At 38.4% G+C, this 20,388-nt stretch overlaps 1 protein-coding gene across 2 annotated transcripts in view; it reads right to left on the reverse strand.

The window, feature by feature from the left end:
• The window catches only part of TMEM117 (transmembrane protein 117), a 315,506-nt gene that overhangs the window by 15,668 nt on the left and 279,450 nt on the right, over positions 1 to 20,388 (reverse strand). Inside the window, exon 7 of one of the 2 annotated variants that reach the window (XM_042468102.1) lies at positions 1,249 to 1,378. The exons of the other annotated variant lie outside the window; for it this stretch is intronic. Within the exon in view, the coding sequence (XP_042324036.1) occupies positions 1,249 to 1,378 (130 nt within the window). The remainder of the gene's footprint in view (positions 1 to 1,248; positions 1,379 to 20,388) is intronic. 2 annotated transcript variants of the gene reach the window in all.

Here is a 20,388-nt window from a genome sequence, read left to right on the forward strand (position 1 = left end):
TTAATTGCCACGGTTTTACTCTCTGAAATCTTGGGATTTGTAATTTGGTGAGGCACCAGAGCTCTCTGGCAGAAAAATCTAAGCAACCTTGCCATACTACAAATCTCAGGATTCCATAGAATGGAATCATAGCAGTTAAAGTAGAATGGAAGTGCTATAATTGTGTAGACCATGGAGAATCCAGAGCCACATGGAGAATCCACAGGTGTATGCGGTTAATGAGGAAATGAGGAATACATGGGGATTTATAAGCAATTCTATGAGAAGAAGAGAAGGAGAGAGAAAGAAAGGGAGAGAGATGGAAACCCATTTCAGTTGAATACCTGGGAATTTATAAGAAATTAAAAGAGAGTTACATATTCCAATTGATTTGTCTTTTGAAGTTTTGTCATTTTCAGAGCATCCTAAGATTTCTCCGCTTACCACACTACATTGGTTGGATGTTGTTGTATCAATCTGGTCATGGTGGCACATGCCTTAGTTATATCCCAGTTGGATTACTGTAATGTACTCTACACGGGGCTGACTTTGAAGAGTGTTTGGAAACTTCAGCTGGTTCAAAGAACTGCAGCCAGATTACTAATGGGTGTTAGCTACATGGAGCGTACTACTCTCTTTTTGCACTAGCTCCACTGGTTGTGGGTCCATTTTTGGGCACATTTCAAAGTGCTGGTTATGACCTTTAAAGCCCTACGTGGCTCAGGTCCAGGTTTTTTGAAAGACTGTATTTTCCTTATGTACCACCTCTTGCTCTCAGATCAGCAGGGAGGCCCTTTACTCTGTCCCACCACCCTTACAGTTATGTCTTGTGAGACAGAGAGAAGAACCTTGTCCATGTCTTCCTCTTGTTCTGTTGCTTTTGATGGCCTGATCTATACAAAGCAAATTGTTTGGTAGGGTCAATTTATATTCTTGGACTGCACCATTTTGGATTGGTGCTGGGGAACTGTATGACTAAGCAACTCCCACAAGCTTCTCCACAGCTATACATCCCAAATCCACAAAACATATAGGTAACTGGAAGGACTGTAATCTAGTTATCTTGCTGACACATAGATCCACTGTGCTTTCCACCTACATTACAGTACAGTCCATGAAGAATTTTACCATTACCAAGTAATATTTTAGGAAGATAGTGCATGTTATGCAGAATGAGGTAGATGACTTCTAGACTGTAAGACTTTGGATACCATGCTCATGCTCACCATCCTGACTTAGAATCAAGAAATGCCAAGGAAAGTTGCATACCTGTTATATGGATGTGATACTCTTCCTTAAAAATCTTTTTGAAATAGGGCAATCTAAACTGGAAGTGTGCAGCTGGCAGGCCAGGAAGATTTACATCAACATCACCCATAAAATGTGGAAACTCCCAGTCCTTGTAAGAAAGAAGAAGAGAAAACCATACATAATTATTTTTCCAATTTAAAATAAAACACTTAAAATATGTAAAGACTTTTTCTTCTTTTTATGAAAACTGCTTCAAAAATACCTGACTTTTTCTTTTAAAGTTTTTATTGAACATTCATTAAAAAAACATACAAGACAAAACATTGGTACACACTTAAACATATTTACACTATATACAAAGGATACAAAAGTAAAAAACAAACAAAAATGAGTTAGTTTCTATATCTCTAAACTTTATATACTTCCTAGATGGTGTCTAAACTTCTTAAATTTTCATTTCTTCTAGTTTCCTATGTGTTGTAATCTTTTTTTGGGGGGGGGGGGAGAAAAAGGAAAAAAAAAGCTAAACAAGCAAAAACCCAATCTCCATTTTTGCTTGGTTCTTGTTTCTACTCTTTAAGAGAGAAGGAGATTAATTTGTCCACACACACACACACACACACACACACATTCATAATTGATTTAAACTGAAAAAAATTTTCTCCAGTTATCTATATTCTATCACATAAATACCTTACTTTTTCACAGGGGGGAAAGTGGAAGGTTAAACTGGTCACAATGCAGGGTCATACAGGGCATTAGGGAAAAATTCTCAATTGCTTTTCAGATGACGCTACGCTTAAACTAGTCCAAATCCAGACAGAAAGTGAGGTGAATCAGGGAATAAGCATTTCTGCAAAAATACCAAGTTTTCATTTCCAGTTCATTCATGAATTCGCTTTATTCACATAATTGCAGCAATCTGAATACCATGCCCCCGATTCTCCCTGTTCCCTGATTTTCCATGGTTCCTTGCTGTGCCAAGGACAGGGAGGCAGCCTTGTTCTTAAACACAGTCACCCAGTGGGCTATGGCTGAGTGTGGAATCAAATCAGAGTCATAGTGCAACACTTAAACCACTACACCACGCTGGCTCTCAAGAGAAATTTAGTAAATACAAATTCAGTTGTTATCACAGGTTGATTTTCCCTTATCTGGAATTCTGAAATCTAAAATTGTCCACATGGGTGGCTGATATAATGGTGCCTTTGCTATCTGATGGTTCAATGTACACAAATTTTGTTTCATGCACAAAATTATTTAAAATGTTGTGTGTAAAATTAGCTGCAGGCTATGTATATAAAGTTATATGTAAAATCACCTTCAGCCTATGTGTATAAGAAACATAAATGAATTTCTAAAACCCAAAATCTAAAATCCAAAGCACTGGAGTGTAGTGGAGTCTCCCTCCTTGGAGGTCTTCAAACGGAGGCTGGATGGCCATCTGTCAGGGATGCTTTGATTTGGATTTCCTGCATGGCAGGGGGGTTGGACTGGATGGCCCTTGTGGTCTGTTCCAACTCTATGATTCTATGATTCTATGCTGGTCCCAAGCATTTTGGGTAATGGAGACTCAACTTGTACATTTATTTTAAATCCTTATAGTACAAGCTATTTCACTCCACCAGCACCTAGCCAAACAGGGAATATTCTTCTTTGGTCAGTGACCCAAGAGCAATTTTGAGTGCAACATAGATTATTAACATCCAAACCTTTTGCAGCTAGATTTCATCAATTGCTTAAAAAGGGGGAAAGAATCTGAGCCCCTGCTGAGCTTCATTACAAACTATAATCAGAAATTGATTCTTTTCATTTCCAGTAATAGTCCTTGCTGCCTTAATTAAACTGTCAGTTCACAGACAGATAATTTAGCAAGCAAGCACCTGGCCACACAATTGATGCATAAGTGGAGCTGCAGCTTGAGGCAAAAGAGGCTCATTGACAACACAAAGGAGAAAGTGCTAAGATCATGCCCCCTCTGCATCCAACTGGTCTTTTTCTATTCACATGTATATATTTTTCATGAGGAACACAGCAATTCAGTTTCACAGTTTATATCCTAGATAGGCAACTGGGGGAACCATTCAAGCTGCTATATATTGTCAAGTGACAAAGCTGGCCCAAGTCATTTTTTCTGCCTGAGGTAAAGGACAAGATAGTGGTCTCTCTTATTTCATGTACAGATGTTGACTGGACTCTTTTTCCATACTGATTTGAACTGTCTTTCCATACTGACAAGAATTTAGGCTCCTGAAGATAGAAGACAAGTTTATGTGGTGGAAGACAGACAGTGAACAGCAGAGTCTTCCAAGGAAGCTGAAAGGTGGCAAGGCTTAGAAGGACCAGCAGGGTGTGGGGCCTGCCACTATTTTCCTTGTCCAGTATTTGATGGCTGAGAAAGTCTACTCTGCTACCCAAACACAGCTGGCCTTGCTAAGAAATTTTCTGTGAGAGGCTAGACCATGGATCATGCCAAGGTCTGTCTGACTAGTTAAGTTCCTGATTGTGGTTATCCCTAGATCTAAGAAAATTCACACAGAGGGCAAGGCTGTGAATGCTACATCATGGAATAACCAAAATGAGTCCCTTTGAATCAAACCAGAGGCTTATCTAGTCCAATATCTTGCCTGCACAGTGGGCAAATGGAAGTTTCCAGGAAACAGGATAGCAGGATAAAGGCATTTGAATTCCCAAACAAGTATACTAACCCTCAAACTGCAAATACTATGACTACTAGCCATTTCGTCTTATCCTTTATGAAGGATAATTAAGAACCACTATATGGTAAAAAGAGATATACCGGATTTCAGCATGGATGTGCCATTCCTACTTAATACTGCTAAGAAGCATTAATAGACAAAGCTTCCTCTGTAATATATAGACTCTTATTGTCTGTGTTTTCATTGCCTAGATGTTTGAGCATAGTCTAGGAAAGTTCTTTAAAATGTAGAAGTACAATCCCTCCAAAAAGACATACAAATTGAATCTCCCCTATCTAGAATTCCAAATCCAAAATACTTCAAAATCCAAAACTGTCCACATGGGTGACAGAAATAGTGACAGCCTTGCTTTCTGACGGTTCAGTATAAAGGCTTTGTTTAAAGTGCAAAATTGTTTTTTAAAACATTGTATACAAATTATATTCATTACTTTGTGCGTAAGGTGCATACAAAACATAAATGAATTTCAGTCCTTAGACTTGGGCTCCATCTTCAAGATATTTCATTATGCATCTGCAAATATTCCAAAATCCAAAACACTTCTCATCCCTAGCATTCTGGATAAGGGAGACCCAACCTGTACTCTATTGGTAGTATCTAACGGTCAGTGTGGCATAGTAGTTTGAGTCTTGGACTATGACTCTGGAGACCAGGATTTGATTGTACACTGAATCTTTTGCAACAATATTGCATAATACATAAAATAAATAATACAGAAAAAATATATGTAAAATTTCTGTCCAGGATGATTGCTCCCTTTTTTGCCTCAACTCATAACCCCAGCTGATGGCACCAGGGCACACTGCTATACAAACTGAATTTCCCAATCTAGAATTCCAAATCCAAAATACTTCAAAATCCAATTTTTTTGTGAGAAGCTAGACCTTGGCTCATGACAATGTCTGCCTGACTAGATAAGTTTCTGACAGTGGTCATCCCTATATCTAAGAAAGTTCACACAGAGGGCAATACTGTGAATGGTTTCTAGACATCATTTAGCTGCAGTTTTCCAGCTGGGGAAAAAAGGCGAGTCTTAGCTTTCATAAACCCCCCAGGAGACTTGCTGGAGGTCCAAGAAGCCAAATACGATCTCTCCTTCCTGCAACGCTGGAGATGGATCATAGCTGTGATCCTGCCAACACACATAAGCTGGCCACTGATTGACAGTACACCTGGTTTGCACATGGAAATAGCACAAGGAAAAACTGGATATCAGCTTTTGCAATCTTAAAAGGACATATGCTGGTATAAGAGAAGTTATGCCAGCATACATTAGCATTTATGTAAACTGTGCAAATATACTGATTTCCACGGGGGAAAAACATATGTAGTTTTTATATGTAGGAATCAGTGTATTTTGTGGAAAATACAGTCTTCCGTGCAAAAATATTTCTATTTTGGCAAAATATTTTTGGCACAAAAAGCCTATGTATTTTGAACAAATGAATTTTATTAAACTATGTTTTGGCGTACAAGTAGTGCTCAAAAGCTGCACAAAGCTTTGTATTCTCAGAGGGGCAGGGGAACAATTTATCCTTGCATGTAGGAATGAAATAAATGAAGATTTACATCCCCAGTGCCTTTTAGCCATGTCCTTAATGTAATGGGCAGCTTGACTCAGGCACAATAAATATCCATGTACATTGGACTAGTGAGCCATTTGAATGCATTTCATGTTGATTCTTCTGAGGTTCTTGGCATTTATATGTTTTTTCATCCATTCATTTTCCATGGATGGTTCCTGTAAATGATCATTGTTTTTTACCTGTTCAAACTTTCTTTCTGTCAGCAATGCATATCTCACCATTCCCAGTAAGTCATGACTGATGGCAGACATCCTTAATTTCCTGTTGAGGCCATGTCAGTAGAATGGCAGCAACTTCTCTAGGTACTGAAATCCTGCAGCAATTTTTATTATGTCGTGATTATTTTTAGACAAGCTGTGTTTTGCTTCACAAAACATTATTTTCTAATCAATGAGATATTTTCCTTTATTTTGAAGACTTCATTTCAATGATATCTGCATGTTTTAATGCTTGCACATAATAGCAAAATTGGAGAGGGGAGGGGAGGGGAGAAGTGATTCAATGCACTGCAGTCTCTTTCCTGCAGAGATGTGGCCTGCAACTTTCTTTTGTTGTTATGTCTTATCAATGATTGGAATTTAGAAATAATAAGTTTTAAAAACCTGTTGGAAGCTGTTGCATACAACTGATCTCTGCTTTGCAGCCTGGGGAACTACTGCATGGAAGTGGGCTCAACTTTGCAAGCCAGAAAGCTGTTGCACTGGGGCTTACTCTTGAATAGATACGTATAGAATTGATTTACACATCTCATGCAAGGTAGGAAAATGTTCACATTGGTATGCCAGCCGGTCACTTCCATTTTCCTTTGTCAGCCCTTTACCTTCATCCATTGCTGGAATTAATCCTCTAAGATTCCTCCCAAACTGGAATCCAGCCATCTGGCTAAGAAAGATTCTCCAATCCTGAACTAAATTTTGTGTAACCCCACAAAATGATACACAAAGAGAAGGGTGCCAAAGCTGGCAAGACATGCATTCCAGTTAGTTCTGCAATAGTCATCTGTAGAATCCTCCACGAAGTCCTAGTTTGCAAGCCTCAATTGCCATGAGCTCTCAAAGACTGTGCCAGTGGAATACAGGTTCTGGCAGGGTCTATAAAGCTAGTAAGATTTGGATTGTTTACTTGCCATCCAAGGATCAAGAGGGGATCATCACCAGAAGGCTGATTAATTCATATTGATGTGGAGAGATAATTTTTCTTCACTAACATGATCAATTCATGGATTTTCAAAGTGTTCAAGGTAAGAAATAGGTATGACTGCTCACCAGGGGATCATCTTGCTGTTAGGGCTCCATCATCCTGCTTCAAGCTGAGATCTCTCCAAATGACCGATATGATGTAGCCCTTAATAAATTTTGGATATTTAAACTGGAAAGTAAGAGACTATTCATGAACAGAGAGAGTCCTCAGTGAGCAGCTTCAACAGAACTGTCAGCTTCAAGCAACAAATAAAAAGTCTCCCAGCCAGCAGATGCTTCAGTGATGTCTGTTCAGACACTGCACAGAACATAACATAGAATGGAAGCTCATCTTTAAAGAGGTTCCTCTCATATCTTGAAAGACTGGTAAGGAGAGACTTACCATTCCCTGACCTTTCACATTTTGTTGTTAACTGCTATTGAGTTCACTTCCTACCATGGTGGTGTTCCCTATGAATAACCAACTTCCAAGTCACCCAACCATCGACTGCCTTGCTCAGGTCTTGCAGACTCATAGCCGTAGCTTCCTTGATTGAGTCTAACTATCTGGAATGTGGTCTCCTTCTTTCCCTGCTGCCTTTCACCTTTACAAGCATTATTGTCTTTTCTAGTGAATTCTGTCTGACCAAAATATGACACTCTTAGTTTAGTCATCTTGGCTTCTAGGGATAGTTCATATACTCTAGAACCCATTTGTTTGTCTTTTTAGCAGGCTATAGTATCCAGAGAACTCTTCATCAGCACCACATTTCAAATGAGTTAATTTTCTTCCTGTCAGATTTTTTCCTTATTCACCTTTCACAACCATACATAGAAATGGAAAATATGATGACTTGGACAAACCTGACTTTAGTATTCAATAAAATATCTTTATACTTTATTGAATCTCTTCTTTAATTAATCCATTGCTGCCCTTTCAAGTCCTAATATTCATCTGATTTCTTGGCTGCAGTTTCCATTCCAATAATTGTACAGTGGGCCCTTAGTATCTGCTGGGGTTTGGTTCCAGTACCCCATGTACATACCAAAATCCATGGATGCTCAAGTCCCATTATATACAATGTATAATAAAATAGTGTCCCTTGTGTAAAATGGCAAAATCAAGGTTTACTTTTTGGATAATTTTTAAAATACATTTTCAAGGTGTGGGTTGAATTTGTAAATGCAGAATCCATCGCTATGGAGGGGTGACTTTATTTTTTTTTTTTTAAAAAAGACCAAAACACTGGTAAGGTACTTTATCAACGTAGTGCTAGGCATTATATCAAAATGGGTGTGTGAAAGATACGAAATGGCTCATTTTGCATTAAAAATAATTAAGTGTCTGCAGAAGGGGCAATATGTAGCAGAGAAATAGCAAGGGAGGGAGTACTTACTCTACAATGCTTAACTGACTGTGACTCTGCTCCAGATTACACACTCTTATTGTACGCACACATTACCTTCGTTCTGCTTTTCCTCCTCTCTTGAGTTCCAAACACATTCCCCCTTGCAACATTCCTCTGCAAGTCTGAGAGTAGAAAGATATCTAGGGAAGTTAATTTAGTACTGAAAAGCAGGATGCAAAGTTTACGGAAAACACTGGCCTCGGGGCAGAGTGGGAGCATGGTATCCATACGATGCATACTCTGATGCTGCCATCATGTCATGCACCCCACCACATGGTGGATGGCATCATGGTGCTCCTTTGGTGCTGTGTCCAAAAGGAGTGCCAAAAAGTGCCACAGCAGCAATGGTGCCCTTTCCGTGGCGTAAAAAGGAGAAATGCCAGATTAGGGCCACAACATGTAGTTGCTGTGGACCTGTTCCAGCAATGAAAGAGGCAGCTGCAGGCCATCCCTTAGGGGAAGTGGGAAGAAGAGAGGAAGATTAATAAAAGGTTTTTAAAAACAAAAAGAAACAAAAAGAAAGTTAAAACATCAGCATGGCCAACATGGCCAGTTTCATTTTTAAATACCGGTTGAGTCTCCCTTATCTAAAATGCCAGAAATATTTTGGATTTTGGATTTTTTTTGTTTTGTTTTTTGGAATACCTGTCTTTGCATATATGTAAATAATGAGACAGCTTGGAGATGAAGACCCAAGTCTAAACACAGAAAGGCAGTGTGAAGTAGTGGTTTGAGTATTGGGCTATGTCTCTGGAGACCAGGGTTTGATTCCCAGCTCTGCCTTGAAACCCACTGGGTGACCTTGGGCAAATCACATGCTTTCAGCCTCAGGGGAAAGTAATGGCCAACCTTCTCTGAACAAATCTTGCCAACCCCCCCCCCCCCCAATAGTAGGTTTCTCTTAGTATTTATATATTTATTTATTTATTTGCCACCTTTCTCCCCAGAGGGACCCAAGGCAGCTTACAGTGTTGCTGTAAGTCAGAAGTTAGCAGTGCCATAAGTCAGAAACGACTTGAAGGCATTCAACAACAACAACAACAACAACAACAACAACAAAATACACCTTCTACACATAGCCTGTATATAAGGTATTTTATATTATATATAATTTTGTTATACCATATAATATACTATATAATTTTATACTATATATGATTTTTATATTTTAAATGATTTTGTGTATGAAATAAAGTCTGCATACACTGAACCATCAGAAAACAAAAGTGTCACTATCTAATCCACTCATTAAAAAGTTTTGGTTTTTCGAATATTTTGGAATTCTGGATAAGGGAGACTCAACCTGCATTTTCTATGCCCTTCAATACCATCCTGTTCTGAAAGAAGAGACCTCTCTCTCTCTCTCTCTCTCTCTCACACACACACACACACACACACACACACCATGTTCATAACAGAGTAACACCAACACCACCAAACCACATGTCATAGAAACAAAAATGGCAAAATCAAAATATCCAGCATAATCAAAATATACAATACATACAGGCATCTAAAATTCAAATTTAATTTAATAAAATATATAACATACAAGAAAAGGATATATGCTGCAGTTCTGTTCTAAATATGCATAACTGAGATTCTACATACACCCTAATGTTAGAAATCAATCCCATTATCACCCTAAGCTTCACTCACAGTTTCCAATTACAAATGTCACAAATGTAGGTTCACAAAATCTAGGATTGACTGCAAATGCAGTCAAATTATAAGCAGGTTTTTGAAATTTGATAGCCATCCCTTTATCTCTTGACATATTCCTGTCCGCCCCGCTTAGTGTTCACTCTGGGATATCTACTCAGGTAGCAAAGGTCAATCACTGACTGTGACCATCATGTATTCTTGAATATTTCAGTCAGTAATCATGTACTTTTGCTGAGCTCTTCAGACCATGCTGTGCAATATGCCTGGTATCATATTAGCTGCTGGACAATGAATTCCTAAACTAAATTGCGCATAAGCTCCTGTAATTGTAAAAATAAGTGCACACTGCCACACTAGCAGCTCACATTTTCCCACTTTTATATGCAGGAAGAGCTTGTTTGAATCCACTAATAATGAAAGTATCCTGTGGTTTCATTCTTGTATGACAAGAGGAACCAGAAAGGGGGGCAGCCCTTCCATTAGGCAAAGAGATGGAGCTGCCTCAAGCAGTAGATTTTAGGGGTCCTGAAAGAGCTGCAAATTCCTGCATTATGTACTTCATTATTACTGTATTTTTACTTTTTAAATGTATTTATTAATAGTTATCAAAATGGACACACACACACAACACACTGTATATACTTATGTACAAGACTAGAATTTTTTTGTCAAAAAATTGACCCAAAAACCCTGAGTCAAGTTAAGTACTGTATGGGCCAACATAAGTATGTACTTTAATTCTTATATTAAAAAAGGAACCATCCAATGGTGAAAGGCAACACTGTAAGCTATCTTGGAAACACTTAGCCCACCTCATCTTGTTATTTCATCCATCCAGCCTTTACTATGAGCACAAACAGTTATGCCTGCTGGAATTTTCTAAGTTCTTCAGCTCTGTTTTTCTTTGCTTCATCCTATAAATACATTGTTACGTGCCCCCAAGTTTTACCCTTGACTTGTCCATAGTCCATATCAAAATCTGTAAGTTAGGCCCCAAAACAACTCTTGACTTACACATGAGGTTGACTTATAGGTTTCTGAAAAGTGTGCTGCTATTGTTGTTTTGCATGAAAATTCAGTTTTACTCAGAAAAATGCATTTTTTCATGCACAACACTGGCTCCAGATAGCCACATGAGATGGAGGGGAAGCAATGTTGAACAAAAACAGGGGGTAAATTTGACTATTTGGAAACAGTGTCTAACACCCCGCATTGCAGTTATGGCTTCATAACAGATTCATAACAGTGCCGCTGCTTTATATTCAGCTATGCTATATTAACACTTGTAGCCCTATTGTTAGGATTGTAAATTCCCCCCCCCCCAAAAAAAAAAACCTCCAGAGTTTCAGAAGTCTATGGAGCAGTTGTGTAGGGCATTTCAAGATGATGGGAACAGCTTCCTCTTGTCCTTGGTTGTGCTGGATATGTCATCCTGAAATACCCCATTCCCCTGTGCCACAGACATACCATCACTTGGAGAGACTCCCTGGAGTTTAAAGTGGGTTCTTTAGATCATTTGTAGCTACATTTACATAGCTATGAATGTGACACAGGAGCTTGGTCAGTGTTCTTTGTGTGACAAATGTGGAGGCTTTTTTGCACAACTTTCCCCATTACGTTCATTTAAAAAAAACAACTGCATTTATGCATGAAATAATTTCTTGTAACTCTCTGGATTATGCAATTGCTAGCTAAAACTGCCCATATTCATGCCACTGTGTTATTCTTTAGTTTCATCAATAATAGGATATCCATTTTCAACCAGGAAATTAATAATGGCAAGTATTCTTTCCATCCCTAAGGAGGAGGTGTTGTCTTTGTTTCCTCTACTCCTGTTTTAGTGATTTATTGTTTCTGAAACTGATGTTTTCCACTTTTAATTTATGTTGCCTTGGTTGTTCATTGCCTTGAGCTTCCAGGGTGGAAGTTAGAATATAAATGTATCCAAGAAGAAAAGAAACAAATGAAATGTTCACAAGTCACATATTCTTTAGTATGAGTTGAATTAGTTCCCTTTGGGGAAGGAATTAACAGAATATGAATGTCTGTATTCCTTGACACAATCTAATCAAACAAATTCAATAGATTATGAAACAGTAAATGATTAAACTGGAAACAATGGATAGCTCTGAAGAAACTACCTGTTACCAGGGGACTGCTTATTCCCTTACTAATTTTACCCTGTAAATGTCCCCATCAAAACATTTGAAGTCAAAATGTCATTCATAGTTCACATATAATATAAATCCTGGCAACTCATGCCCCTTAGTTTTTCTTTGGCTCATATTATACTTGGAGTCACAAACATACTAAATTCTGCTCTCCCACTGAGCAATGGCTGGTGGCTTCTCTGTCAGTTGCTGGAAAGGGGTGTAAATCCAGATTTTAATCCAAACCTAAGCGGAACCCTATCTCTGATTAAATTCTGTATCTTGGATGTGGGCTGAAACAGAATTGATTCACCAGCCCAATGACATGGCTGCCAGCCATAATGGCTCCAATCCATGCCCGCGTAGTCTGCTGATGTCCTCCATTGTACCTGAGAGCAGCCAACTCGCATATGGGATGGGGAGATGCCATAAGGTATGCAGAGCTGTTACTGTCAGAGGACTATTGTGATACAGTATATGTTCTGCAAAATGTAATGCCTGTATATTATGAACATACATGTGTCTGTGTAAAGTAAAAAACAATATGTCACTGCAAGAAACATCAGCTTAGCTGCCCCTAGTCACCTAACATCGATAGTGTTTACATTTCTATTCTGCTTCATAGTGAGCTCAGCACTCTCTAAGTGGTTTACAGTCTTTAAGCCAACTGCCCCCAACAAGCTGGGTATTCATTTTATTGTCCCACAAAACAATGGAAAGCTGAGTCAACCTTGGAGTCCTGGGATTAAATTCACAACATTGTGGCTGCAGTATTGGTATTTAACCACTACACCACTAGGGCTCCTTAAACCAAAACAAAGCTGATAAGAGAGAAATATCCCTTGAAGAAAATAGTAAACAAGTGACCAGAGTATAAAAAAGAAACCAAAAAAAAAAAAACCCCTCAACAAGCTGCACGGGAATGATAGTGTTGAGAGCTGGTTTGTTATGGTGGTTAGACCATTGCACTATGACTAGAGACCAGAGTTCAAATATCTTCCTGGTTAGGGAAACCCACTGGGTGACTTTGGGTAAATCACACTCTCTCAGAATCAGAGGAAGGCAAAGAAAAACCCCATCTGAACATCTTGCTAAGAAAACGCCATGATAATTTTTTCTTAGGTTCTCCATCAATTGGAAACAACAACATGTTAGTGTGAAACAGGCTGATGCAATCATACAATGGTTGACTCTTATTTGATGTAACCACCTGTTGGCAGACAGACAGAAAAACAGGAGTTGGTGATTGATTTCTTAGGACTTTATCACATGGGAAAAATAGGGAGTTTAAACATCAATTATCCTGTGAAAATTACGCAATTGCGATTAACATTTTCACACACATCATAATTAAATTGCCATTATACTGGGAATAAACAGGCAATAAACAGCAACCAATCATTTATGGGATTTCCCCATGAATGATTTGTTGCCTGTTTATTCCCAGGATAATGGCAATTTAATTACAACATCATGTGAAAATGCTAATCGTGATTGTGCGATTTTCATGGAATAATCCATGTTTAAACCCCCAATTTTCCCTGTGTGATAAAGTCCAAAGTGACTTAGCATAAATTATATGTAAGAATTCTTGTTGACATTAATGTGGATTTAGCTGGATTCTTCTCTGACTGGACAGACAAATTTTGGGGTTAGGTTGAAAACTACTTCCTGAAAAATGAGTGTAAGGCTGTTTATTCAGCTTCCAATGATGGTGGCCCCAATTGTTTTAGACAACTTTTATGCTGTTGTTTCTGTGCCTAGATGCTGTGTGTATGTGTGTACATTTGCCTTCAAGTCACAAATTGTCTCATGGTGACCCCATGAATTTCATAAGATTTTCTTAGGCAAGGAATACTTAGAAATGGTTTTGCCAGTTCCCTCCTCTGAAATATAGCCTACAGCATCTGGTATTTTTTGACAGTTTCCCATCCAAGTACTAACCAGAGCTGACTCTGCTTAGCTTCCAAAATCAGTTCGTAAGTGCCCTAAAAATGCTAGTAGGAGAGAGGAAGAGAAAACCTTTTCTCTCAGTATTAAATAAACAATTAAATAGACCACACTAAATAGATACTTCTTATCTGGACAGATAAATGCCTGCTATAAAAATATGTAACAGATGTTGCAGTGTATTGCACTGCAAGTGTGTTTCATTCATAGATGTCATATACTTGTTGAGGTTCCTCTACAAATTAATGCACAGAGAATTGTCTGTTATGATGTACTCCATGCAAATACAAGTCTGTCTGGATTATATGATAGTGCTATGTGAGATGTTAAAATTATGTAACACGTGATGCCTTACACAAAATATATAGCCAATATATAAGTTATATATGAAAAGTCTATGGGTAGTGTGTGTGTGTTTATATTTGCTACAATGTCCATTTTAATAAAATAGCCTAAAAGATTATTAAACTAATTACTGTACCGTATAAAGCCCATCCTTAAGAGTGCTTAAGTGGATTATTGATGCTAAATCAGCCTTTTTGGACTATACTGTTGATCATGAGTTAAGAGCCCAAGTAACCATTTGGTGATGAGAAGAACCACAAAAAAGACACAGGTTAGCTGACAAATGACAAAGAACACTGAATCCCTCAGTCTAAAGTTGGGGAACCACACTGCTTCCATCATTCCCCCACCACTCCAGCATCTGTCACTCCCCCAGAGTGGGGGAATCCACTCCTCTAGCAGCACTGGAGCATACTTCAACACCTATATAATAATTTAATAAAGATGTGGCGTATGGTTTTCTGCACAAAAATGCCTCCTCCTCCTTGGAATTAAGTGTCCAAGGTACAGTGCAGAATTCTTCATCCTTGATACCACCACAGGGACCCATTAAACTATGGATGGGCTGTGCACAATTGCCATATATTTTGCAATTCAAAGCTGTCCCCCAGAACAAATCCAAGACAAACAAAACCAATCTATTTGTTTCATAGCCCTTTCTCTTACATCTAGATTTGTATTTAACAATCTGTTTACCATTTCCCCCCAAATGTGATTAAAAGTCTGTTCAGTTATTCAAAGGAGAGGGGGAACAACCCTCAAGGAAATCTTTTGCCATTTTGTTGTTTTTAGACATGTCACACAATACAAAACTCAAATGGATAGATCATTTGCCCACCTGAAACCAATTTTGGCTTCTTTCTTTTAGCTCCAGCCTCAATTCAGTTGAGCATTTCCCAGGCAATTCCTTTACTTTATGGACAAAATGTTTGTACTTAATTCTAGAGCTAGAGAAGCCAATGAGATATAAGGCTATATTATTTCACACCTGGGAAATAACTCAGTCCTGTCGTGTCCATTAAATTTTTCCATAAGTCACCAAGAACTGTGACAGAAATTTTGTTTTTTCCTCTGGTATTTTTTAGGAAAGCAAAAAGTAATTACTTTACCTGTTAAAGTTTAGTAGATCACAGTATTATGGAACTTGGAAGGTTTTGGTGGCTATCATGCCCTTACATGCAGTTACAATATTTTAAAAAAAAATCAAAGGTTTTGAAAAAGGAATCAGTTCACAAGAAATCATAGTTTCCATGGGGTTTTCTTGGCAAGATTTGTTCACAGGAGATTTGCCATTGTTTCCCCTGAGGCTGAGAGCATGTGACTTGCCCAAGGTTACCCATTGGGTTTCATGGATGAATGTAGAATTGAACCCTGGTCTCCAGGCTCATAGTTCAACACTCAACCACTATGTAATACTGGATCTCTACATAACACATTGAAGTTTCTAATATTTTGTTAGTTGCCCTGAGTCTCATCATTGAGAGAAAGGCAGAATGTAAGTTAATAATAATAATAATAATAATAATAATAATAATGCATGCTATCATAATTTTTTTCCTGTCCTTAGGTGCAACAGGAAAATTCTTGTTTGTCCTGCAATAGACTAACATTACTCTTTTGAAACCTTGAATCTGATGTATGGGATCATGAAAGAAAACTAAAAAAAAAAATCCATTAATTCAGTCCAGCAGGGGCCAATTGATAGTGGGGGGAAAACAGCTTGTGTCAGGCAAGTCAGCTAGATTTGGCATTTGAAGAGTTACATTTGGTATACTAGTCAAAAGTTCTGAATTGTTTCTTGTGCATACAGTTTTTGAGATTTAGTTCAACTTCCCTTTTTCTCTGTTGGATAGTCTACATCACAGATGTGCCCTATTCAGTTTTTATAACTCCATGTGTTGTCAAAATGGGCAGAAGTGAGAAGTAGGACCAAGCATGGCAGCTCATATTCCCCAGTACTCATTTACACACAGCTCCATACTTAACCTTTTTATGAAGCAGTACAGACCGCCGAAAAACAGCGGCCTGCCAGTGCCTGTTTTTCTGCCGCAGGGAAGCCGCAGCCGCCAAACCATGCGGCTTCTCTCTGGTAGAAAAAGAACCCATGAAAACCAGGTTCTTTTTATGCTGCAAGGGCGTTGTAACAAGTGCACCACTTGTGCACTCATTATATAAGCGCTGAGTGGTGCTGTGTGGACGCTACGTGGTGCTTACGTAACAATGATGGCACCTGTGTATACAGGGAGCCACCATTATTAGGCCCTCATCACGTGCTAGGGTTGCGGGGTGTGTGGGCGCTCTGCCCTGAGGCAACCCTAGCACGTAACGAGGGCATCACAGAGGGGGCCCGTATGTACCAGGCCTAAGTTGAGTAGGAAGGTCTGAAGACGTTTGGACCCTAAACAAAGTTTACCAGAACATTCATAGAATCTTCTCCTTATATGGGGACTCTAATAGTGTTGCAGACAGAAGAGTCTGTCCATCCAAATATGCTTAGTATCTCACTTCAAACTTTTCCACCAGTGGTATAGTTGTAAATTCTGAAGTTCAGGCTTTTATCATGACAATCCCTATACTGATGCAACCAAGAAGATACTCAAAATGCATGCAATATTTATAAAAAACATATGTTTCTAGCAGTTCTCATCTTCTGGTGGAGACAGTAATTTGTAAAGCTTATCCACTCAAGACCAAGTCGTCATAAAATATTTGGGATTTCACCAGGGATAGCTCTGATATCAAAGTGTTGCAAGGAACAGGGGAGTCTGGGATGATAGTGACTAATGAACAGATCTTACAAATCAAAAAGCCTTGAGTCTCCCATCCTCTGAGTTCTGGTTCTACTATGCTACTGTTTAGCACTTCATGCAGGAAGGTGGAAAGTGCATAGAGATGCTGCAATTAGACCAAAAAGTACAGGTCCTTTTGCTTTTCATGAACTGAAATTTGTAATGGCTGTATAAGGTTTCTCAGTGCTCATGTCCTGAGCATTAAGTGAAACATATGAACAGAAGATGGGAAATGGCTAGCATGTGTAGCCCACCTCCTTCCTTTATGCATTTTGAGAATGTGTGGAGACATCACAACACCTGTGCATCTGGGGGTATGCAAACATGAGCGTAGGGGACAATGGAAGAGTCACACATCTGTCAAAAATTGAAAACATCTCAGAAAAGAACTATAACCATTTGATTGTAGCTCCAATCCTATGAACAGATCACCCAAAGCATCCCTCCTTTACCTCTGAGTAAACACGTATATCATTTTTCTCTAAAGGGGCCATTTATAAGAAATCTTAATCCCTCTCTGGATTGAATTAACTAGAATAAATGTTATCAAATGATCCTAAAAAAAATATCCAGTAATCCTAAAAATGGATTAAACAGTTAGGCTTAATATATTAATAAAACTAGATTAGGGTATTACAATGCAGGGCAAACTGACACAGCTGAAATGTCTTGCGTCAGTCCTGCAATATTTATTGTAAACCTTGAATGTCATATCTGTTCACTCATGCAGGAAACCCAAGGAAAATAGAATACAACCTATTGTTATGTATAAAACCAAGGCCGGAGGCTAATTACTGATCAATGATTAAAGATTGCTTGCCAGTAAGCCTATAAATCAACAGCCTATCAAGGTATTAAATCTTTCTTCTGAACAGAGAAAAGATTTGGCTCATGGGGGGGGGGGAAGGTTATGGAATGGAATATTCTCACTGCGATATGGTGAGAAAGATCATTCTCATTGTCATTATACTCTACAGATGACATACCTTTTAGCGAGATTCTCAAAAAAATCCAGTTGATGGTGGTTTTTTTAAAAAAACTTTTAGAGATTAATGAATTTCTTCATTTACTTCTAAAGTGTGAAGTTGATTAACTGTAAGTCGGTTTATAATTTACAACATGCTTTCTCAACCACATTGAGCTTGGCTACCCATCAGCACCATTATGATCTAGAAAATGCCTACATTCACAAAAGGCAACGGTATCTATTGTGGCTCTAGCAGGATGGATTTAAATATTGAATACTGAATATTGAATATTGAACATGGTGGCAGTGTTTAAAATATATGATTCTCATAAACAGTGCACCTTTCTTTTACGCAGGAGATCCGTTCTGGACTCCGACCCCCCGTGTAAAAGAAACTGCACATATGTATGAGCCCCATTACAAGTATGCACGCGTGGCAGTGTACATGCACCATGGGCACACGCACCATTGTTTCTTCTGGCGTGCGGCGCCGCTTCTTCTGGCACTGCTTTCCGCGTATGCTGAAAACAGTGTATAATGCACCCACGTATCTTCTTCCACCATTGTCTATGCTGGCTAAGGGTGATGGGAATTGCAGACCACCAATTGGAGAGCCATGTATTCCCCAACCTTATTTTGTATATATGGCAAGCTTTTCTCCCCATTCACTTTCCCTCAACAGGATTCCAGAACACAGTCTCAAAGAGTTCATTCGAAGAAAATGAAAAATGTTGATTCACATTCCATTTCTCAGTGACACTGAAGTGTACTCACCCTCATTTTCACAGAGTGTTGCATATTCTGACCAAAACTTACTTCTTTTTTGCTATTACAAATCTCATTACACCATAGCATCTTGATCCCTTTAGGAGTTATGACTAGAATTCACTACTTCATTTACAAATGTACATTTGTACATTTGTAGGTTTGATTAATATGTTCTCTCTAGGAATCTCTAGGTCCTCCAGTGTGACTATATTGTCATCATCCACCAAAAGTCACACTAGAGGACCTAGAGATTCCTAGAGAGAACACTTCTCTAAGAATTTGTAGGTCCTCCAGTGGAATTTCATGGTCAACGTCTGGCAGATCTTGACCATAGAATTGCCCCAGAGGACTGAGAGATTCCTATAGAGATGTTCTCTCAGGTTTTAAAAAATGTGTGTGTGTGTGTGTGTGTGTGTGTGTGTGTGTGTTTTAAATGCAGTGTTTCCACTTTCACGGAGGTCCTGTGCCTCTAACCCCTGTGAATGTGGAGGGCCCACTGTATAACCTGCAGTTGCATGTTCATGAACTGGACTCCAAACAGAACATATCCATTACATTCAAACAGCTGAATCCTTGGCATCTTCAAGTAGGGGTGGGAAAGACCTTTGTTTTTAAATTCTGGGGAAGAACACTGCCAAACAGCCAAAGCAATACTTTTACAAATAGTCTCATGATCTTAATATAAAGCATCTTCCTGCATTCTGTTGGGCCATTAGGATAAAATAAAGGATGATATCTTCAGAGAACATTTTTCCTGATTTTTCAGAGTGCTGAAGCACTGGGACTTGTGGACCATCACAGACAATTATGGCAACTGCAACCCAAGTCAAGCTTTCCTATTCACTTTGAGGCCAGCTATGATCTTTTTAGGAATAGGTAATATACTGTTGTGTGAGTTACTGTAATGCAAAGTATTTTGGATAGCAATTAATACCCAGGGAGACAGAAACTGACAGAACTGGTTCACTAATACATATTACCACAGCTATCTGTATTTCTGGATATTCACTGCAAGTCTCACAATCAGGGCAATCATGATGAAAGCCTGCATTTTAAAATTCACTATGAAACTATATAAGATTATATGAGAATATATATAAACTATTGTATTTTATTTGTCAGTATATCAATAAAGAATATTATTTTAAAAAATCACTATTACAGCACTGAAAACAGAGTGCCTTAAAGAAGTATCCACTCCTCCCTCTTGACATTTTAACATTTTGTTCTGTTATACCCTGGAAATGAAATGGATTTAACTAGCACTGTTAGCACTTGATGGACACAAGATGTTTATACTGTGAATGTGGAAAAATGTCCAAAGGTGGAAATATATAAAGTGGAATAACAACTCCAAATTGGTGCAAAAATGAAGTAAACAAAAACATACTGGTGCAGACTTACCCAGGGAGACTCACAGATATAATTGATCCCAAGATGCTTCTGTCAAGTGATGGGTATATGTTTGTGTAAATACTTATAGAAAAAACAAGTGCTAATTAATGCCAACTAAATCCATTTCATTTCCAAGTTGTAGGAAAGTCAAAGAGTTTAATATTTTATTTTTAATTATTTTTATCTCATTTAATTAATTTATAACTCACTTTTTTTCTCACTATGAAAGCCAAGCT

This window comes from Sceloporus undulatus, chromosome 5 (assembly GCF_019175285.1).
Source record: "Sceloporus undulatus isolate JIND9_A2432 ecotype Alabama chromosome 5, SceUnd_v1.1, whole genome shotgun sequence".
In the NCBI taxonomy this organism is placed as follows: Eukaryota; Metazoa; Chordata; class Lepidosauria; order Squamata; family Phrynosomatidae; genus Sceloporus; species Sceloporus undulatus.